Genomic DNA, 23556 nt, shown 5'->3' with positions numbered 1-23556 from the left:
GCCCTGCCCCGAGGTCGGCAGGCTCTGTGGTCCTGCCCGGGGGCCGCCATCTTGGTTTTGTAGGGACGCGTGTGTGCAATCGCAGGAGGCGTCAAGTGGGAGATCAGAGAGGGCGGGGGGTGAAGGCAGCAGTCCGTCTTTGAGCTGGCATCTGCCGCGCGGTAATGAGCCAACCCCCTCGTAACCCCTCCGGGGAGAGGGGTCGAGGGAAACCTTGGGTGGCCTCGGGCACTTGCCATCATCTGGCGTTTGAGAATGAGCCTTCGGGTCAGAGCAACAGCTGGGAGTAATGACTGATCAGAGAAGACAGCAAAAGGGACAAGAGTACTCTTTGCTTTAATATTTAAGTAGAATGGGATACTAGATGAATAACCAATATATGACAGCTTTTATGCATAGATACATATCTGTCTTTACATGTACACTCTGTGTGTTCCGCCATTCAAAAGCAAACTCCCCTAAACCAGAGGAAAAGAAAAAGAAAGGAATAGTATCAAATTATAAAGTGCCCCAGAACTTAAAGCAAAAAGGATAAAAGTACTGTGTAAAGCTAGCGAATGAGCTTGAATTCAAAGGGCAGGTCCAGTTTAACAATTAAAATGTGTTTTATTCCACAAAGAAGTAAAGAGGGTTTCTAAACTTTGGCTTTTATTACTCCAAGTTACTTTTTTTTTTTTTTTTTTCTCGTGATAGCCTTTAATAACTAATATAGTCAAGCAAACTTCCTTCTGGAGAGAGGAAGGGAAAAGGAAACAAACAGCAGATCTGGCTTACCTCGCTTACTGATGGAATATGTTATGACAGCACAGTGATGAAAGTGACCTAAGAATTTGGATGGAGTCAGGTAAAACAGAACATTTCACATGAAAGTTACTATAACCTGCCTGAATGGGAAGGCATAAATGGGACATTCACGAAAGGGACACAGCTTTGCAGTCAACAGAACTATCTCTCTGCCGTTTTTAATGTTTAAAATTGACACTCATGGACCACTAAATGAAAATTTAAAAAACTGAAGAAACAGGACAAGGTACCAGTTTTGTTAATCACGGTAATGTTTTCAGGCAGAAAACCTCACCTTCTTCACAATAAAATATAAGGAAATATGTGAGAAAATACAGTCTTAATGCACTTGAAATTAGAAGATTGCCATCTCCCCAAAATATACATTTTAGGAGGAAAAATTGTATCCTTTTCAATGGAAAAAGAAAAGAATTCATGATTATGAAAGTCAGAACTGAAAGAGTCTCAAAACTGACACTGTGCGCAAGAACTCTGAATATGCTTAATTAAATTACTTGTAAATGTAATTTAATGAGTAGACTAGAGTGCTACCATAAACATGTTGGCATAAACTCTGGTAAAAGAAGAGGAGATGAGAGCAGGTATTTCAAAAGCACAGAAGCGCCAGGGAGGCATAGACCTGACATCGAGTCTCCCAAGCTGAATGGAGCTTTTAATTTTTTTGATCCTAAAATCCCAGAAAACAGACATGCAGCATGCAAAAAAACCAGCAACCAGCCTGTGAATTTCATAATTTCTATTGTCTCCCTAACTGCACTTAAGACTTTTTATTTGCATTACTATTATGAAATCAGTTTTAAAAAAAGAATAAAAGCTCATGTGGATCATTTTTAAAATTCATCCTCCTGTGGCTTTGTATAGCTCACCCTTGTGCTAAACAGCTAAAGCATATAATTCATCACAGCAGCGCTGGCAGAGAATCACGGATGTCCTTCAAAAAGATCCAGGGAAATGCGGAATAACAAAGGCGGAATAATTTTATTGCTTGCAACTGGAGGAAATGTATTGCTTGTATCTGGCAGCAGGCCAGGCCAGAATCTGAAATGCTGTTGCTGCTGTAAATAGGATGAAAGGGTTTCATAATCCATCTCCATGCCCACTGTAGCTAGGAAAATTGTAAGCAGAAAAAGCAATTAAAAAAAACAAGAGAAAGCATTAAAAAATGTGGAAGAGACCTTTTTTGTGTTGATAATTTGTAGTCTTAATTGCCGTGACTAACAACCATTTGGGGAGTGATTAGCAACTAAGTAATCATTCGTTACTGAATTTAGGTAGTATATAGGTATTGAATTTAGGCAGTATGTTTATTTAATACAGGTATTGGATTGTACTGAGTACAGGCCTCTTGTTTGGAGCAAACAGCATCCCATCAGACTTCTCCACCAACCGCTCCATCCAGAATCATGCTAGCATGCTAGAATCAGCTGCTGAACTGGAATGAATTCAGATACCGTGCAGTATCGGCATAGGGATTAACTGGTGGAAATTTGTTAATCTAAAACCTACAAGTAATGTATTTAAGGTATTGTCCTTTATGTAACAGTTGGCACAGTCCAGATTAATGGTGCGGTATTTCGGGCTCCCTTGGATGGGACAAGTATACGAATCACCTGAGCAAGAAGTAGTGTTTTGCTGTTTTCTTCTGTCTGTGTAAAGCAAGTCTGATGTCTTAACTGCTTGCTTGGATAGGAAGGTTGCTGAAACAGAGTATTTAATTCAAGAGCTGGAGGGGGAAGTAGAAGGCGTGAAAGGAAGGGCCCTAGTGTCAGAGCTTAACTGAGGGGAAGGCTGCTTCAGAAAGGAGGGGGGAAACCTTCAAAAACTGAATCGGGTCACAGTGTCACACAGTTTGATATTCCCAGAGGTGCCAACAGGGGTAAAGCCCCCGGGCTTATTCAGATGTGTGGAACCCATGCTCATTTACTTGTTATATGTAAATATCGATGGGAAATCCCTGATGTACAGAAAAAATGCTATTGATTTCCACTGCACCGTAGCAACGGCTGTGGCTTACGGGGCAGGAACTGTTACAGCTGTACCTAGTGTGATGGATAAAACCAATGCCCTGAATTGCCAAAACAAAGACGGTGTTCAAATTTGGAACGGGAAAATTTTTGTGGGATTGCAGAAAAGGAAAAATCTGCCTGGTATTATTCAAAATACTGTAACTTCTTGAAGAAGTGGGGACTTAAAGAACGTGTGATGATATAAATGAGGGAGCTGAAGCAACATGCTGCTTGTTTTAGCCAGGAGTACGGCACGATGTGAAACTTCACTGTGAGATTGGGACTTTGTGGTGGGTTGACCCTGGCTGGACGCTGGGTGCCCACCAAGCTGCTCTATCACTCCCCTCCTCAGCTGGGCAGGGGGAGAAAAAGTATGATGAAAGTCTCATGGGTTGAGATAAGGACAGGAAGAGATCACTCACCGATTACTGTCATGGGCAAAACAGACTTGACTTGGGAAAATTAGTTTAATTTATTGCCAATCAAATCAGAGTAGGGTAATGAGAGATAACAAACTAAATCTTAAAACACCTTCCCCCCACTCTTCCCTTCTTCCTGGGCTCAACTTGACTCCTGATTTTCTCTACCTCCCCCCCCAAGTGGCACAGGGGGACTGGAATGGGGGTTGGGGTCAGTCCACCACACGCTGTCTCTGCCGCTCCTTCCTCCTCAGGGGAGGGCTCCTCACACTCTGCCCCTGCTCCAGCCTGGGCTCCTCTCCCCACGGGGCCACAGGCCCTACCAGGACCCTGCTCCCAGCACGGGCTTCCCATGGGGTCACAGCCTCCTTCAGGCACCCCCCTTCTCCAGCGTGGGGTCCTCCCCGGGCTGCAGGTGGAGATCACATATGCCAGAGGTAGCGTCTTGCATCTGCCCTTGCAGAAAAGCTTTGTTCAAAATCCAGGAACACCAGCTGAAGAGGTTTTGGATCAAAGCAGTTCCGCAGATCTGTGTAGCCAAGAGCACCAGTTCAGGCTGCTGTTTCCAGTGGCGAGGTAGATATTTGTTCCCTCTCTCCGCTGATATAACAGTGGCCTACGATGTGACTAAGATCTCTCTATTAGAGCATGAGTATGAATGCAGTTAGGATCCAGCTGAAGGCTTTTTCCTTTAACGTGTGTTGGAATATTCTCCTGCATACAAGGTACATTGCGTATGAGCACATACTTCCCTTTGCTCTCAATTATCTGCAATCATATCATCAAAATATTTTAAATTCTAATGGAAATAAAATTACACGTCAGTCTGTTCCAATGCTATAAATATTCATGGTCTCCTTGTACTTTTAAATGCATTTATCAAAATAAGCTATGATTTTGATGGAGGCCCATTGCTTTTCTTACTGTGTGCTCACCTACCATGAGAAATGAGAAGCCCAAGATCACTTTCAAAGCTTGTCTCCCATGCCCTGGACTCCAACGCGACCCAAAATCTTTTCGCTGTTCCTTTTCTCAAGTGCCCCCGAGTCACCTGCTGAAAAACAACCTCTCACCTTTTACAACCCAGTGTTACAGTTCTTTGAAAGAACGTCTGTTGGTGTCACTTTTCATACCGTGACTAGTTGCAGCCCCTCTCGAGGGGATTTTCTTCCACATTCTCTGACTGCGGTGGCGTTGGAGCTGTTGCGGCGTTACTGACACCCCTTTTGTCCCTCTGACGGGTGACGGAGAATGGGCTGCCGTGGACTCAGCTGAACTTGAAGATGTATAAAAGCAGCATGTTGGGCATTGTTCATGGGGAATTGTTTATAACAATACAATTTTCCAAGGCTGTGAAGTATTGAAGTATTGAAGGGAAAATACAGTGCAATGAAAGAAAGATTTATGTGTACTTCACACCGCTAGCTGTTTTCAGAGATTTTACAAATTTGTTAAAATTCTTTGGTTTAGTATACCTGCTTGGGTTTTGAGCTCGCAGCTGCTGTGTGGAGGAACGCTAGATGAATAACAAAAGTGGATGCCGGTGAATCACAGGAACATAATTTACCATGTGATGAATTAAGACTTCCACGTAATAAAATAAGATGCTCCATTACTACAATATGAAGTTTTAACGGCTCGTGTTGTGCATATAGGTGTGTTTTAACAAGGTCACACATTAAAACAATGAAATTATTGTTTATGGGCTAACAACAAGTATTTTATAAGCAATTTAAATAACAAAGAAGCCCAGCAAAGTCTGGGAAGGTGGAGAAGATGCTGAGGAAACAAGTGTTGAATGTTTGATTAGAAAAAGCAATTGTCTGAAGGAGACATTTCAGTTAGGGATGCCTTTCTCCAGAAGACATATGCTACTGGGAGGAAAATTTCACGCAGATTGTTCAGGATCTGGCAGTTTTATGTTAAATGGTGTATTTGTTCTTAGAAGGTTTTAGTAATGTTTTTCCAGAAAACCGCTTTCTGAAGGACAAATGTGGTATCTGTGGACTTGTTTCTGCTGCTTTTGCATAATCTGCAATTTCATATTCACAATATGTATATTAGTCTTTGAAAAAAAATTAATGAAGTGACCAAATAATTTTGACATATCTTTTAATCAAAAGCAATGTGTGTTGCTTCTGAACATCCATCTCTTTTGGCTTTAAAATTCATTTCTATTGCTAGGATAGCAAATTAATTGTGTTCTGTCTCTGTAGAGTTTAGTGATATAAATTATGTTGTAGAGAAAGAAGGTCAAATGTATCTTTGAAAGCAGGAAAGAGAATGGATGTTATATCAGAATAAATTTGGCCTCGGTGTTGAATGTGACTTCTTTGAAAACATTTTTGTTGTCCCAGTTATGCAAGCGTTGTATAAGGACGAAGAAAAATCTTCCCCTTAAAAAAAAATCTTCATTCAAAATATAAAGACATCTCGATTATTAATTGTTAGACTCAGAAAGAGCCTTAGGCAACTCATACCACTTCTAGGCACCTGATTGTACCATCAAAATTGTATTTTTTTTTTTTTAATGCGAAATGGAATGCTTCGAGTGAGGGGGGAGAATTGCCAACATCTCAGCTCACGGTCTTATGTAACACAGACTTTGGGCAAGTAGGAGGTAGAGATATACGCCCACTCAGTTAGAGAAGGGAGTTGAAACTTGGGTCCTCAGATTTCTGGATGTGCCTCCCAAATCAAGCTTGTTAAGGGAGTGTAAGCAGACCAAAGTTATCCATGAGATATGTCCTGAGCTGCCCGTCACTGCGAAGGCTGAGGTGCCTCTGAGCATAACACGTGCCTTGGGAACTTTGTGCACCACTGATTAGGACAGCAACTTAGAGACAGCATTCTTGACTTAATCACCTTCATTTGTTAAAATCCTATTTAGGGTAAGTCTGAGCCTTTACAGCTTGAAGTGTATAAACTCTTGCAACGTATACATCAGCTTACTGGAATTCTCTTTATTGGAATTAAATAGCATTAAACCAACATCTTTTTCATCTTCTCAGGATTTGGAGTAGTTTAACTTCTTTTTTTTTGGCAATAAAAAAGCTAGAATATTCTATTATTCATGTTGTGCCTCCATAATGTGCTTCAAGGATGCTTTGATTGATGAAGACCGCTTTCTGGATGTTTTTTTCCCTCTCGGTTTTTATAACCGAAGCTGTCAATCCTCTCCTAAGACCTAGTAAATAATGAGATCGATCACTGTGTAATCGGCAGAAAAGCAAGGACAGTGACTGAGCCAGCCCTGGACTGCGGGTGAACAAACAGGGGAGAGATATTTCAGATAATTAAAGCAAAACCCTGGGCCTGCTCAGACAGACTGAAGGACTGCACGAGAGATGTTTCCAAAGGCTAATGTTAGGCTCGAGAGGCCAGTCCTCTCATATCATCAAGAAAAAGGAAGAGAAGCCCATCCAAACGGAGCGGGTGAAGTAGGCTTTACCCTCATTTGCTTTACCTCTTTCTGTTCGCCATGCAGGGAACCTTCTAGTAGCCCAGCACAGTGACATGAACTGCCTCCCTGCTCCCACCACCATCTGAGCCAGCTACTATGAGATGGAGGAAGGCAGTGATGAGGAATGCTTCCTCAAAAAATGCTTGGATACACCTGTACCACAGAGCAGATGCTCCTCCTTCCTTTCTGTCCTGCACCTCTCATGGTCATGAGTTTACTGCAGTTCTGGAGATGGAGAAAGGATCGATTTGTAATTGGGGCTTTAAGTCAATTTTAGCTAAAGTAATCAAAAATTATAAGAAGTATTGATCGTTGGGGATTTAGTTTGGAGAGGGAAGTGGCATCACATCTTTCTCTGCCACAGGTGAAACATGTCAACTGAAATAAGGCAGGCATTTCTGGTGTCCACACTTGAAGAAAGGTGTTGAAAAACTAAAAAGGCTTCACAAACACATTTCAAGAATCACTGGGGTCCATAAAACTTGATGTTATGGTGAGAGACACCCAAGAGAAGATTCAGAGAGACACCGAGAGAAGATTCAATGCAAAAAAAGGGTCGAGGGATCATTTGATAGCAAGTACTGTTGTTCCTGGTGGTAGATGGCTTTTAGGCTAGCAGTAGAAAGGTGCAATGAACCTTAGTGGTTAGAAGTTGCAGCTAGTTCAAAGCAAGAAAGCGCACGTTTTTAACAGTGAAATGAAGTACTTTTACCCAGATGAACTAAGCTGGGGGATAAGATGGGTGAGTTTTAGGTCATGAGTGCCCCCCGCTGTCTGCTCTGCCCCACTGCTGCAGGTGACTGCTTTTAGGAGAGCTTACAGAAGGAGGTGAGGGGCTGAATCTTGGGTACTTGGAGGTAAGTCTGTTATTTTTAGTCAAACTCATCTTCACTGGTAACTGAAACTGCTGTTCTGGGGAAGGGGAATTGTGTCAGGCTAAATTACTGCAGCAGTGTTTGCCAGCACTGGTGGGTTGTGTCCTCATCACACCGCGAGAACAATGTGAGAGGCCTGGTTGACTGTGACTATGTGCCACTGGGTGAAGGAAGTGCAACGAAGCAGGCTGGAGTAGTTCTCAAAAGTGGGATGCTGAAATTAGCTAACCTCATGGTTTGAACTGGATCCTAGTTCCAAGGTCATTTCCAGTCTGGACCAGCCTCTCTTTGTGTCAAGGATAGCTGGGTACCTGTGCCAGGGAGGTGATTAGGTACTGATCACTTGAACATAGCATATAACTAAGTGTGTGCTAGGATACGTCATGAGTGATGTATGAGCCTTAACTTGAGCCAGCAATGCACCCTTGCGGCAAAGGCAGCCAATGGCTCCTGGGGCTGCAGGAGGGGGAGCGCTGCCAGCAGGTGAGGGCAAGGTGCCCTCCTCCTCTGCTCAGCGCTGGTGGGGCACACTGGGAGTGCTGGGACCAGTTCTGGGCTCCCCAGGACACGAGAGGTGTGGACATACTGGTGTGGGTCCAGTGAAGGGCTGTGAAGGTGAGGAAGGGGTTGAGGCATTTGACGAACGAGGAGAGGCTGAACAAGCTGGGACTGTTCAGTCTGGAGATGAGAAGGCTCAGCGGGGTCTCATCAATGCCTATAAACACCTGATGTGGGGAGTAAAGGAAAAGGAACCAAACTCTTCTCAGTGGTACCCAGAGACAGGATGAAAAGCAATGGGCACACTTTGAAATACAGGAAATGCCATTTAAATGTAAGAAAACGCTTTTTACTGTGCAGGTGATCAAAGACAAGAAGTTTGCCTAAGGAGGTTTTGTAGTCTTCATCCTCAGAGATACTCAAAACCTGGCTGGACTCTAACTGGAACAAACTTCTCTGGCTGAGCCTGCTTGAGCAGGAGCTGGTGGACTAGATGATCTCCAGATGTCCCTGCAACCCCAGCCGCTCTGTGATTCTGCGATACCAGAATGAATATTACGTGCAAGGAGTGCTGGGGCTGATGACACTGGTCCTAATAAGATACTTTATCATCTGAATTCTCGTGTATGCAAAGTTTTGATGGGGACTTTTCACTGTGGCATCAGCACCCAACTGCTGTTGATTAACCCCTTGGGATTTCTTCTGATGGGGTTCATTCTCCATGCCCTATTGCATTTTAGGACTCAACCCCAGATCTAGGAATTTGATGATGCTTTTTGTTCTATGGTGCATGAGCTTGCATTTGGGTTCACATCTTCATTAACAAAACTGGACTTTATTTTTTAATCTCAACAAATGATCAGTCAGTCTGTATCATAGAACTGTTGCCTTTGTTGTTTTCCACAATTTGTGTGTCATATTGCAAATTTTTCGTGCAGTAATGCTATGTTTTCATCCAAGGGCATTGATAAACGTATAGAAAAAAATCATGCCAGAACAGATCCCCCTTTAAGGTCACAAAATATGCAGTCCCTTGGAATGAAAACGATTCAGCTGTAGTATATTTGTATGACCTGGTTGTTAACCAGTTTTAAAAACGCAGAGCAGTATCCCGGCGGTGCTCTAGGTGGGGCTTCAGCACCGGCAGAGGCAGCGAGCGGGGCTGCCCACCTCTCTGAAGAGCAACACCAGCCCTTAAAGGCGGTGGAGGGAGTTGAAAAAAGCTTTGTCCCGTCTTTAAACTCCTCCTGGTTCCTTTGATCTAATTGCCTTTTTACACTGGGACGCTTGCCGGGCTGCTTGCTTTTCCTCATGCTTAACGAGAAAACCTTTTTTGTCTAGTCCTGTTTATCTCCCCTTAAAATTCATGTGCGGGTGGCAACCAGTGTTTGTGGAGGAGGTTTGCACGGCAGTGCAAGGGTGTAGTCTTGTAGGCAGAAGATGCATCCACAAGTCCTCTGAACTATTTTGAACAACTCAACCTCCCCATCTTACTGCGCTGATGGGGAACGGCATCGTCTTGGTCCGGCACCCTGGTCTCTGCAAGCAGAAGCTGCTGGCCCAGTGTGCAATTCGGGGTCTGAGCTGGAGGCTCATGGACCGAATGATGCTGTGAGCCTCTCGGTGGCACGGCTGCCAGTTGCTGTGCTCTGCCCACTTCCACACCTTTAACTCTCTTGGCCTCCACGGGACACTTAAAGATGCAGACTTGATAAGGTGGGTGACAACCACCGGACTCAAAAGTTTGTGATCAACAGTAAAAAGTCCAGCTGGCTGCTGGTGACTGGAGGCAGCCCTCAGGGATGGGTACTGGAGCCAGTATTGTTTAATGTCTTTATTATTGATCTGGACAGGGGATGCAGTTTGGGCTTTGAGTATATTCTCCCACTCCTGGGGTTTGGCTGCTGGGCTTGGGGCTAGCTCCATGCCTCTGCAGCCAACCTCTGGGGCTCGGGGTGTGTGTGTGTGTGTCTCAAATGTGCTGTGGAGCGGTTGCAGCCGGGTTCAGCCCTTCCTATCGGGAGCTGCTTTCAGCTCTGTGTCTTGCACCAAGGGCACTGCCCTGCGTACAGGACCTATCAGCTTACCCACAGGCAGCCCTGTGGCTGTGGACCAGCCTGGTGACCACAGGGTCTGGGCTGACCCCATCACTGCCCCAACCCAGCCCTGCTGGCTTTGCAGTTGCTGTGAGGCTGGCCCCAGGCAGTGAGACCCCACGGGCCCCTCTGTCACCCTTAGAGGTGGAGTAACCCCATGCAGCAGTGCACTCTGGGCAAGTATGAACCAGGAAGCAGCTCTCCAGAAAAAAAACTGGGATCCTGGTGGACAACAGGTTGAACATGAGTCAGCAATGCACCCTCGGATCCCCAGTACAGTAAAAACATGAAAACCTGGAGTGAGTCCTGTAGAGGAGCACCAAGCTAGCGAGGGGCTGGAGCACAGGATGTTCAAGGAAAAGCTGAGGCTGCTGGGTTTGCTCAGCCAGGGGAAGAGATGCTTTGGGGAGAACTTACTGCTGTCTGCAGTTAGTTACCTGCTGGGAGGGTGCGAAGAAAATTGATTCAGACTCTTCCTGAAGGTGCCCAGTGGAATGATGAGAGGCAGCTGAACACACATTGCAACGTGGGGAATACTGACTAGAAATTAGGAAAAAATTGTTCACCATGAGGGTGGTCAAGCAGTGGAGCAGGCTGCCCAGAGAGGTTGTGGAGTCTCTGTCTTTGGAGATACTCAGAACTTGGCTGGACACAGCCCTGAGCAACTCAATCTGGTTGCTCCTACTTTGAGCAGATTGTCTGACTGATGACCTCCAGAAGTCCCTCCTGAACTGTCTGTGGATGTGTGATTCTGAAACTGTGTAGCTGTATCCAAACCAGCAGTGCTCCCTGGCCTGTGCTGCCTCCCAAACCGTGCAGGGGTCTCGCTGGGGAGAGTGCTAACTGACTAGAGGGAAAGCCATGGCCCTGGCCACAGTCACTATTTAACAGTGAAGGAGACTGAGTTCCAGTGTCTGGTATGGTTTAAGTAAACAAACATAGTTTCCAGAAAGAGAAACATAAATAGAAATATGGAAAATAAAAGCACTGCTTTATTTTCATGCAGATACTGTTAGCTTGTTCATTCCGATCATTTCATTTGTAGCAATAGTTGCAAACGTGAAATCCTGATCCTCCCCAGGCTGCACACTGGGCGGGTACCACTGAAGGCTTGTGCGCACCATTACAACTATATGCAAATATCTTTTAATTAGCAATAATATTTCATTTACAGTTTTCTAGATTGAAAACTCTTTCTGAAAGTGAAAACTTAAATTTCAGAACTGAACTAAAGAGTTCTTAGGTTTGACCGATTTTCTGTAATAATACATATATTTAATTATCAATTCCTTAATCCTTGTTAAGATCCATTCAGATCAAGATTTATAAAACGTGATGACTTTTAAGATTGACCTATTGTTTTGCATACAGAAGACAGTATTTACTAGATACGTATTTTTAAGCAGGTTTTCTGGAAAACCAGGAAACAGGGAATCTTTCCTGCACCTTCCAAGCTCACGGTGTCATTCCTAGAGGGGGAATATAATCCAAAGCAACTGAAAATGCCCTGCCATCAGCCTTTCTCTGTTTAATCTATTAGCCACTCAGCTGCCTAATGTATTATCTGACACACAGTGATAAGCAGCTTAGCTGTCCAAGATCATATTAAATATGTTCAGTTTAGCCTAATTCTGCAGTGCTCCATGAGGAGACACCCTGATGTCCATGTGGAGCCCTTCTGGAATCCCTGCAGCCCTGTATAGGGATGGGGATGCTCCCGCATGGCTCGTGGCCTTGGAGGAGAATACACTTTCCAATTGTCTGGTCCTTCCTTCTTATCTAAAACCCTTTCTTCAGCTCCTCTTCGTGCTCTTAAGAAATGAAATATTCAAGTGAGCCCATGCCCTAGAAAACAAAAATATCCCTCTAGCAGATCATCCCAGAAGTTTATAGGTTAGGCTAGAACAGCCTTGATCTCTTGTTTAATGAGTTCTGCTGGAAAAACACATTTTAAAAAGAACTCCTACCCTTCCCACCCTGCATTTTCCGTACCTTAAAAAAACATCTTTTTAGTATTTTGTTAATAGTCCATTGGAAGACTGACAATTGCATCTACTTCCTATATCCTCTCTTTAATTACTCGTGAAATTCACGTCACCTTGCAAAAAGCCCTGAATAATCGGGTTTCTCTTGGGTCTGCCAAAAGCCCTGGCACTAGCGCACAGGTGAGGCAGCAGACTTTGCCTCTTCTTGACACCTCTCTGAGGTCGAAGGAATAAAGACTCTGTAATGACAGATCCTCTCAGCCCCCTCTCCACCGTGGCTCCAACTGTTCCTGGCACGGATGCATGGACTCCTTTTGCTGTTTGGGGAGCTCCATCTGCAGCTTGGTAATCACAAGCTGAATTTTAACCAATAGATATAAATAGATTTTTTTAAACTGAGGAGAAAGCAAGCAGTTAAGGCAACTGTAGAACTCAAAAATAGTATTAACTGATATTAACATTGGCTAAACATAATAAATACAGCACTGGCTAAAACGCAGGTCTACCAGTATTGGTGGGTGCCCCTGAAGTAAGAACTGGTGAATAGTGCTTGTGGTAGGAAAAGGACAACAAGCACAAGTTTCTGCTTTTCTTTTTACCTGACTTTTCTATTCTTTCTTTGCATATTTTAAAACACAATCACAGCCCTCAGATCATCAGCTTTAAAAAAAAAATCTGCTCAGGCTTCTTCTCCTTATAAATTCTAAAATGTCTCTTTTAAGGGGATTGCTTGTACTCCTTTTGGTGGGAAATTACATTTGACATTGGAGTTAAAGGTCATATGACCCCAAACAAGATGGGTGCCAGTGCCGAGAAAACTGAACAGACTGGTACAATTTCCACAGGATTTAAAGTTAACCTCATTGCATGATTGGCTTACATTTCTAATCCGATATATCAGGCTAAAAATAGACTTTGAAGACAATTTAATTCCATGCAAATAATCACTGCAGGCTAAAAATTAGTAAAAATGTAAATTAAGAAAGAAAAATGTTAAATTAAATTATAGACAAACTGTCGTCTTGCTAGACTATTGACCTGAAACTGCACATATACAAGACACCTGCAAGGGAGAGAAGGCAAAAGGAAATAAATAAATAGAGAAATTAGTATGCTTGAATATATATTTATAGAGGCAGAGTTTCTGATGCTGTCAGCAATTTCTGTCAAAGATCTACCTTCAGAGGCATCGCTGTTGACTTTCAAACATTTCATGTTTTATTACTGCATTTTAATCATTAACTATGAATGGCGTCCCTGGATGATCTGCAGGAGTGATGAATCATTCATTATAACTAAACCAAACTCTTCCTTTTTTTTTTTCCCCATTAAAATAAACAAATACAAAATAGTTTCCAAAAAATAGGACAGCAAAACTTTTAGAAAAGAACCAATGTTTTAGGAAAAGCTACAAATCAATACTACAGAAAACTCCATGGTCAGAGAAGGAACCAGAGAGTGGGGAGCTGAGATTAAGACCGTGTGCAGGTTTTTTTGTTTTCTCCTCTAGTGTCCTAAATTCCTGAAGAAAATAAATATCATAAAATGTATTACGTAGGCAGGTACAAATCCAATTTAGTAAGTCCATAATAATATTTTGTAGATAAGATAGCTGCTTCTGTGCGAGAACCAGCTCTGTGGCACTAACGCCATTTGGGAACAGTCTTTCATTTCCCATATTAGTGCAAGACGTGAAATTTCTGTATGACAGACAACAAAGATCTGCTTCACTGACAAAGGTTCTTATCTCTGTTGGACTTCAGTGAGCTCCAAGCATAGGAGAAATATTATAACCCAGTTCACTTGGTTTTATTTATTTGTTAGTGTAACTTGTACCAAGAAGTATAAATAGCCCTTAGTTCCCGGGGAAGCTCACGGTGCTGTTTTTGATCAGGCTCACAAGAAATTTGCTCTGAATCCCTAAGGGGTTTATTCTTAATACAAGAATTCCAGCCGATGAAGAAACTACATCTTCAACTGTGATCTACATTAAATCCAAGTCCCATAAGAATCAGTCCCATTCGGTTCAACATCTAGAATTGGCATCTAGAACATCCTGGAAGTGATAGCAACATGGAGACAGCGTGAAGATACTGCAGGCAAAGCTGAATCATGGCAAGATGGAGATGTCCATAGGTATGAAACCGCAACTAACAAATATCTACTGCTTGTCATGCCTAATGGCTGCATCCCAGTGAGTGACAAAACGGAAAGGTCCCGTAAGAAATACTGAAAGAGGGAGTGTTAGAAATTGCCTTAAAGAAGATGTACCTGCTACACATCATGTTGGCTGCACAACTCAGAATCAGCCCAGGCTTCTTGGCCTGTAGGCCAGTATCTGACCACTGGGTCATGCTATGGAAGGTTTGTAAGGCCCTCACCAGTCATATCCCACAGAGAAATCTGCTGTTTGAGTTCACACTGACTCACAGTTGTTATCCCACAGCCTGGACCTGCAACCCAGTTTGCTGAGTACCATTCATTCACAGATAGTCCCATTTATTTCACTGAATGCTACTGGTCTGAGTGAGGTCTACTCAGCAGGAGTAACGACTGCAGATATGGGCTTTTAGTGATTACACAGGGAGGCAGGCAAGTGAATCAAAATGGAGAAGCTGAACTGACTCTGTGGGCATATGAAACACTATTTTTCCTTTCTGTGAAGTCTTCCATGAGATCTTTGTTGGACCCTTGCTAGTCCTTGACCCACTGATGATGTGAGGGATCTTGGGAGGATCCCCTCATGCTGGCCTCCAGTGCAGCCTATTCTGTAGTCCAAAAACCCTGAGAAAGGGTCTGCTGTATGCCCCATTGTCTAGATTCCGTTAAGAAATGCTGCATCCAGTTATGATACCAAAGTATCGATTCTGCTGAGTTTAATATTTCTCAGACTTTCCTAGACCGCAAGTCATCAACATTAAGAAGTTAATATTGAGTCAAAGTTATCTCCTGTTATTTTAAATAGAAGTTGTTTTTTAAGTGTAGAAAGTAGACTGGGCATCACAGATATTTACCTGCTTGGGGTCTGATATAGCTGTGCTACCATATTTGTCCATTTGTGGTCCAAAGACAACTTTCTTTATAAGAGTAAGGAAATAATTCATAAAGCCTCCCCCTCCCCCCCGTGTTTTAAAAACTGTAGCTTCTTTTTCAGGACTGATCTAAGAGCAGCCTATGCTGACCAATTCATTACTAAAATAGGTTATGATTGAGACAGGTATGCTGTCTAAAATAAGCTAGTTTACATGCATTGCTCTTGTAAACCTTAAGATTTGAGGGTGTATTTCTACTTGCCAAACAACCTCCTTAATAATTTTTTCTTTTAAAATTTAGTCCAATCTTTACCATTTCTGCATAGCCCAGGGGCACATTCTGTACTCAGGTTCATCCCCAAAAGCATCTGAGAGCAAGAGGTTGCGGTTAGGTTTAGCAACATAGTTGCTTGGCCACACCTTCATTAGTTATTTTATATCTGCTATTCTGAATGTAATTCTAGTTCAGTCTAGCTGCATTTAGAAGAAATCAATAGCAGCTTTGACGTGCTTACCCTTGCCGCGCCGTTAGTACAACAGCAGACTTGACCCTGCTGGCTGCATGATACGTCTGTTGCTTAATGAAACAGAAAGTATGTATCTTGAGAAGATGATTATGATGAATCGAGCAAATAATATTTCTTGCAGCGAGATTAATTTTGCTAACCTCTCATAACTTCTCATTTGGCTTGCCATGTTTGTTCTACAGATTTCCAATGAAGCCCAGTTGTGTGCCTTTCACCGTCCTTTTCCAATTAATTAAAAACAAAGGGTTGAATTAGTTTTTTGTTCTTCCCATCGAAGTCATGCTCTGAATAGGCTGGAAGCTGTCCTAAGCTGTGCTTTCCCTGACAAAAGTAATGCATACTTACTGGGTCAACCAGCAGTTCTCCCAATGCAAAAACATGGACACAAAGCACGTCATTTTTTTTTTTTTCTGCAAAGGAGAGCTGGTAAGGTCAAATGTGACCAGGGGTAACAGTGCTGAGTTTTGTAGCTAACTTTAGGAAGTGCTAAAAATGCCACTTAGCATTTTCATCACTTTACTTTTTAGAACTGAACAACAGTTACAGGTTAATTAGTCCTCTGTGGAAAATATTACTTCCCAGCCACTGCCTCCCCAGTACCTTTATGGCAGTAGAAAATACATCTCAGATAGCTCTGGGACAGAGTAACAGCTGCACTGAAGATCCGATTTGGGAAAAATGGTGCAAAAAACAGGACATGGAAATGCAAGATGTAACGAACTTTATGCTACAAATCTGAGAGGAATAAATACACGTTAGCAAATTCTGCAGGGTTACTTTACCAAAGAATACAAAAAGTGTATCTGCTTTGACAGGCAAGTCCATGCTTAGCGCAAAAGAGACCTGGGTTGAGACTAAGGCGATGCATGGAAGGGCAATGATTTGTCCACCCATCTCTTGAGAAGTTGTATGGTTTCTCATTTATTTAGCTGTTGTTCAGCCTGGCTTGCATTGCCTCCTACATGCTCCTTTGCTCAATGCATTAGTTGCCAGGCCAGGCAGCTGCTTTCAGCCCAGCGTGCTCCTGCTCTGCATCCACGTCTCTTTCACTTCTGTCCAGGCAGAAGAGGGTCCTCTCTGTTCAAACTAGCTCAAGAAATTGCAGTCAGTTCCCAAATAATTCAATACGACCTGCCTGCAGCACATCCCTAACCACATTTTCCTTTTCTGCCTTCTCTCCCCACCAGCTCCGGCTCCCACTTGCTAGTCCCCTCTCCAGTTTGGGAAACAGGACCCACGCACTTTCCCCACCCTGACCTCTGTTGCCGTTCTCCTTGGCCCCTGCCCACGAAGCCTGCCATGCTGACAGGGCGTCACACCCCCAGTCTAGAAGGGTGCCAGAAGGTTGGCTGCAGCCATCTGCACTGCTTCAGCGGAGTGAAATTTATGCCTTTTATGCAGCCTGTCTGCTGGGGAGGGCTCCGTCAGCCACGTGGTATCACCTCCGGAAAGATGGGATACCCCAACAGCAGGGCAGGGGCCAGCACAACGCACCCGGGCCACCCACGCTGCACATGGGGACACCTCAGGCTCTGAGCTGAGGATTAGTGCGGGCCAAAACTCTTCCCTGCTGGTTCCTAAAGGTCACTCCAAACCTGTGCCCAAGTGCAGTCTTGTGTCCCCACCATGTGAATGTGGCCTCCATCTGGGGGCTTGAACCTATGCTTGAAATGCAGGGCACACATAATCTTTATCCTCAAATTTATGTCAGCTTTGCAAGTTTGAGATTTTTTCCCCTCTCTCTGTTCTGTGAAACATCTAAAAAACTCCTAAGGACTATAAAAATATACTATAAAAATAATAACTATTCTTAGTTTATTTGGTGCATACACTTTAGGAAAGTTGCCAATATTCATGTACTCAGCTGCTTCTTATTCTCCAAAGATTACTCGCTCTTTGTCCCTGTATACATAAATATTACTGATGACCCACCTCTCCTGCATCTTGCAAGAAATGAATCTTCTAAAGTGCCTTGTCAGAGTGGAACTGGACAGACGCGGAAAACCAACTGGAAAACAGCCAGAGTGAATGTGGTGATAGTCTGCTTTTCCAAGGGCTTGGCAGAAGGTCCCCCAGAAAAGCGCTGGTGGGAATGTGATGCTCTGTGACTGCTCCCTGACTGCATTGTGCATCTTGAGTGCTCGCTAATTTAAGTTTTGTTGGAACTGCAGATGGGGGAATAAGATTTGTGGGGGCTTTCATCCCTCATCATCTTAAAAGCTGTAATGAAATTTCAAAAAAAAAAAAAAAAAAAAAAGAAAGGTAAGAGAAAGCTGCTCACAAATTTGGTTTCACCAAGAAATGCAAGCCTACCGGGCTTTGACATCATCGGTCCCCATTTGTTTGCAATATCTTGGGCTGAAAGAGTGGATGGGGTAGAATGCTGAGCACTGACTGAAACCTGCCTGGATCCTGCTCCTCAGTCAGAGCCACTGGCTTCAACAACGGCGGGGTCTTTAAGGACACGGGTGTGAAATGAACACTGGTACTGCTTACACCATGTAGCTGTAAGTTTAAGGAGTGATGAATGATTTAATGCAGAGCATGAAAGATGTTTTTACCTCCAGGTTCAGTTATTGCAAGGCAGCTGACTGAGCCACATCAGGTGATGAATTTCACAGGAAAAATGTTTTTCTTTTCAGAGGTCCTTAGTATTAGGAAATCATGGTGGGAATCAAAGCGGCCACAGATACTAACAACTAGTCATGCTTCAACTGAAAAAGGGCAGCAGACTGTGACTTCAACTAAAGGACAGGAGCTGAGAGGAATGGACTCTTACACAGCTTTGGAATTATCAAGGTATATTTAGATTTAAATGGCATGAAGGAAGGTTTACTCAGCACTCTGTGGGGTTTGTTTGTTTTCTGTCGGTTATAAAGAGATGGTACAAAGAACAGCCATACCTTTCTGCTTTCCTCAATATGCCACAAATTTGTGAATGCAAGAATCAAAACCCATCTCAGAATTGTTCCAGCTCTGTGTCTTCCCAAGAGCCAACTTTAATACCTGCGCTTTGTACAAGCTTTAGAGAAATTCCAAGTCAAAAGAGAAAAAGCTTTATCTTGGGATGTTATCTCTAAGATCATAGAATCATAGAATCAATCATAGAATAGTTTAGGCTGGAAAAGACCTTTAAGATCATCAAGTCCAACCGCTAACATAACCCTGCCATCCCACCACTAAATCATGTCCCTAAGCACCTCATCTACCCATTTGTTAAATACCTCCAGGGATGAGGACTCAGCCACTTCCCTGGGCAGCCCATTCCAGTGCTTGACAACTCTTTTGGTGAAGAAATTTCTCCCAATATCCAATCTAAACCTCCCCTGGCACAACATGAGGCCATTTCCCCTCCTCCTATTGCCTGTTAACCTGGGAGAAGAGACCAACACCCACCTCACTACAGCCTCCTTTCAGATAGTTGTAAGACAGCCATAAGGTCTCCCCTCAGACTCCTTTTTTCCAGGCGAAAAGCTGACTGTGGGGAATTGTGAAATGCTCTGAATATAAACCTCTGGCCACAGTCATGGCTCTGGAAAAAACCAGAGTCCTTCATGAAACTGAGTTTGTTATTGGGACACTCTGGTGTGATTTACAAAACCTCTGAAGCCATTTTTGCAAGGGATAGGGTGACCTTGACCAGGAGCTGCTTGATCTGTTGTGCATGTAGAGGAGGAGTCATAATATTATGCACAACCAAGGTCTGCAGGCATTAACGCATGACTGAGAGAGTCATGCGTACACCCTGGAGCTTCCTTGTGTGATTAAATCAATGCCTTAAAAATACAGTGGCTTCCAGCACCTATGTGGAGAATCAGGGTCCAAACAGCATTATCTCATAGGCTTTCAAGTTGTGTCTAGCCAGACTATTGGCCACCACACTGAGTGCCATTACTCAACAAATGGAACAATCCTGCACCTGTATCACATTACTTTGGCCATTGTGTATGTGTTGGAGCCTTTAAGTTACCTACTTTCTCTTGGGCTTTGCTGTGCAAGATCAGCCAATGACACTGCATAGCTCTATTGCAGCTGGAGTATTTTGTTACCTCTGCTATTTATGTTCCCCTTTTGCCAACAGTAATTCTCAACATGTTTTGATACTCAGAATTTTTAAAATGTGCAAAGTACCCCTTTAGAAATTTCAAGTATGCGGATTGTTGCTGAGTCTGTGTGAATTTACTACTTCTTAGCAACCTTTCACGGAACCCAGAGAAATAACTGATGGGTACCAACAACCCATGCCAACAAGACCAGAAAACTTCCAAAATGCCTCAGGCAGATGGCTCCCTTCAGGTGAGAGATGAAGCCATCCTAACCACTTTTTCAGTTCTGAATATAATATTCCATTTCTGCAGGATTTTCCTCCTATGCCTGTTGCATCTTGCTATACAAATAATCTTTTATCATAATTAGAATCTTCTTTGTCCGAGGTCATGCTTTTATACTTCTGTTTTCACATCTTCACAAGGCTTGGTTTTGTGTGTTCTTTGTTACCCTAGCAGCAGCAAAGTTCTGTTTAACCTTCCATGAAGAACTGGCATAACAATGAATCATTCTTACCATGAAATCTTTAGAAACTACCCCCTGGCCCCTATAAATTTACATTTTCAACTCCAGTCTGCACCTCCTGTAAACATTGAAAACAGCTCATAAATCATTTTAACAGTGTTTTTAACTTATTACATTTCTCCTACTTAACTAAATGTTTGCAATGTTTGGTCTTCGAACCTCTAGAACAGTACAACAGAAATGGAGTTAAAAGTGTAGCCTCAGGACACTTGCCAGCAGTGGTTGCAGGACAGAGGGTGACGGCCAGTCTTAACCTGTACACCACCTCAAAGTGCAAAATGTCACGTGGCCACGTCTGATAGGTTTTACCCTCCGCAGCATAATAGTTCTCCGTGTAAAGTAAGAGGCCGCTCTACAAGCTTTGAAGTCTTCAACTTCTCAGTGTAATACTTCTTTTTCCTAACTTTCTGGACTACTTCCATGACCAAACTAGCTTCTTTGTGTGTACAGAAACACTAGCAAGAGAGAGAAATGAAAAAGCTGTCTGGATTCTCAATGCCCATGCTACATCAAAGTTGGTACTGAGAAGTTACAGGTGCAAGATTTTTGGCCTGAATATTATAAATTTACCTAATAAAAATTGAGAACTACAGGAAAAGTAATCAAAATACAACTTGAGATTGTTCAAAATCTGTTGCAAAGGGTGTTTGAAAGGACACTTTAATTAAGTTGCTGCATTCATGGTCAAGTAGTTGAATGCAGGCAGGAAGCGCCCTGCTCTGTCTTTGATGGTGTCTCTAAATATGTGTGGAATAAGGGTGCTGAAGCATTGGCTAGGAGCTGTGTCAAGTGTGATGGATGGAAGGTCTCCATGAGCTCTGGCACTTCAGCTCAATTTGGGTGTATCAACTCTCGGCATGAGCTTGGCTGCTCAGGCTCTGTTTTGAAGTTCAAGCTGTAGGAGTCTTCTCACACAAGGGCTACAGGAACAAAAGGGAGACTCTAAAAACAATCAGAAGAAAAACGTACATTGGCTTGGCTGGCTGGCGATCAGTTTGGGGCATTCAAAATGGAGCAGTGGATTTGGATTCTTATAACAGCTGCTGGTTTTACCTTTCCTGCCACCTCTTTTTTCCCCACAGCTTTGGAGGATTTATGCAGCTCAGTAATACTTTCAAATGGACTGAAATGAAAGTTGTTTGTTTTCCATGACAGGAAAGGGGAATAGATTTGTGGCTTTTGGAGCAGGCAAAGCAGAGAACTCTTACAAGGAGAGGAAACAACCTTAAAAGTACCTTAGCTACAGTTTTTGCAGTCCCATTAAAATTTCTTTATTGTCTTATTTACATCTCATGCTTTTTTCAGACTCTGCCACACGGTTATTGGTTATGTGTCAAGGTTGTCTCTGAGAGGTAGGAGCATCCTCTTCTTCTGTTTAGTGAGAGTCAAAGATGTTCAGCACCCCTCAGAATTAGACTTCACTGCCCTTTTTTCTGTTTTGCTGTATGTAAGAAATATAGTAGAAGGCAGGAGTTATTAATATTATAACTTAATGCTACAGATTAATGTTGTGAGAGACTCAAACACAACCAGCTGCAGTGAGTTGCCCTGATTCTATTTGTTTCATATACTAGCAGTATGGCCAAACTACAATATTAAACCCAGTATTTTCTAGTAGGGAGTAAACAAGGAAGTAATTGGTAGTAAACATCTCCACCTTTTAAAGAAAATTTAGAGAAAGACAGGAAAATATATTGTCAGAAATAATCCTGAACTATGAAGGAAATTCACTGAGAAGGGTAATAGGGATTTTCCAGCAAACTCCTATAATTACTCACATATCAGAGAGTTTTAACAAGTTGCTGAGTTACCTTACAAACCAACACACAAAAAAAGTTTGCCTCCTTTGCTCCTTTTTCTGGTTGCTCAGCAGCAATTAACTGGTAAAAGCTTGTTGGTCACTGTTTTGTGGTTCCCACAGTAAGAGCTACGCGCAAATGACGGCAGGAGCACTGAAGCCAGAAAATCTTAACCTTTGTACCTAAGTTTACTCCAATTAAGTTTACTCTCTTATCAACAAGCACTCTCATGAAAGCAAAGTAATGCGTAGCTATAAATCTTTGCAAGATTGGTACCTGAATTGGCATTACAGGGTTGGACTTTATATTGCTGATAATGAGCTCTGCTCCAGAGGACAGTGGAGTCAGTGGAAAGCCTCCCAATGACTTCCATGAGATATAAATCGAGCTCAAAATGGGCACTGGGTGTCCTGATTATTTTTTATGGCTCTTGCTAAGTACCTTGCAGGAGACCTGCAGGATTTCAAAATAAACGATCAATATTAAAATGTAAAGAAAGCTTTAAGGACATATTTGGCAGTGAGCCGAGGTCTGCGTTTAGTCTGGAAGGTGGAATTTCACTGAGGGCAGTGGCGATGCAAAGGTGTGAAGGAGCCCGACACCATGCACTTCGCCATCGGGGTGAAATGGTGGGGAGGGAGAGTTTAGTCAGAGGGAATGAGTAACCATCTGGCTGCGCGTAGGGAAGTAAGAGGATGAGGGTTACGACTGTAGTAACACGTATGAGGCTGCCAGCTACGTGGTTCTGAGTCTTTAAATAAAGACAGGCCGTGTCTTCACAGACCCAAAAAAAAGCTGATGAGGGCCGTATGGATTCCCCTCAGTCACTTGCAGATGAGCTGACTGATGAAGGGTTATTTGGGGTTATCTGCTTATCCTGTTGATTAATAACATCTGCTCCACAGCTGACAATATTGAGGACTGTACATCTATACCAAGGAATGGAAACGGACTGTGCTGTTTAACTCCTTTGAGATGTATGGTGTAGGGGAGCCCTCTCGCCCAGTGCCCTCCCTCCCCTGCGTTGTCCCTTTTGCCTGCCCTGACAGGAATGCACCCATTTGGCCTGTCCAGAACGGCGCCATTTTCCACCCTGTCGCCACTGTAAATGGTGGCCGGCGGGGCTGGACTCAGGCCCGGCAGAGGCAGAGGTGGTGCTCCGCAGGGGGTAGGGAGGCCCAGGGGCGGCCAGGTTGGCCGAGCTGTCAGGGAGGCGCAGCCCCGAAGGCCGAGGGCGTGAGTTTAGGCGCGTTGTTCACCATGCGCTGGGGCCACCTCCACCTGCGGGCAGCGCACCTGGAGGGCGGCACAAGCGCCCCCTCAGCCTCTTCAAACGCGAATGATGGCACTTGGCAGCCCCGGGACCTGGGGACATGGCAGCCTGGAGCACGCAGGCTGCCGGCTTGGCTCGGGGGTTGCCGCTGAAGCACGGCGAACAGCGGGGCTGTCCCCAGCCCGGGGAGAACTACAGCGCCCGTCG

General features: G+C 43.6%; 1 protein-coding gene across 1 annotated transcript in view; it reads left to right on the top strand.

Annotated features, from left to right (window-relative positions):
- The first annotated feature begins 9566 nt into the window (after positions 1-9566).
- Positions 9567-23556, top strand: part of SH3BGRL2 (SH3 domain binding glutamate rich protein like 2) — a 58534-nt gene continuing 44544 nt past the window's right edge. The window contains 1 exon segment of the mRNA XM_009646092.2: positions 9567-9642. Within this exon segment, the coding sequence (XP_009644387.1) occupies positions 9567-9642 (76 nt within the window).

This window comes from Egretta garzetta, unplaced genomic scaffold (assembly GCF_000687185.1).
Source record: "Egretta garzetta isolate BGI_Z169 unplaced genomic scaffold, ASM68718v1 scaffold9, whole genome shotgun sequence".
Lineage (NCBI taxonomy): Eukaryota > Metazoa > Chordata > Aves > Pelecaniformes > Ardeidae > Egretta > Egretta garzetta.
The sequence above is the reverse complement of the archived record's forward strand: the minus strand, read 5'-3'. Positions and strand labels throughout refer to the sequence as shown.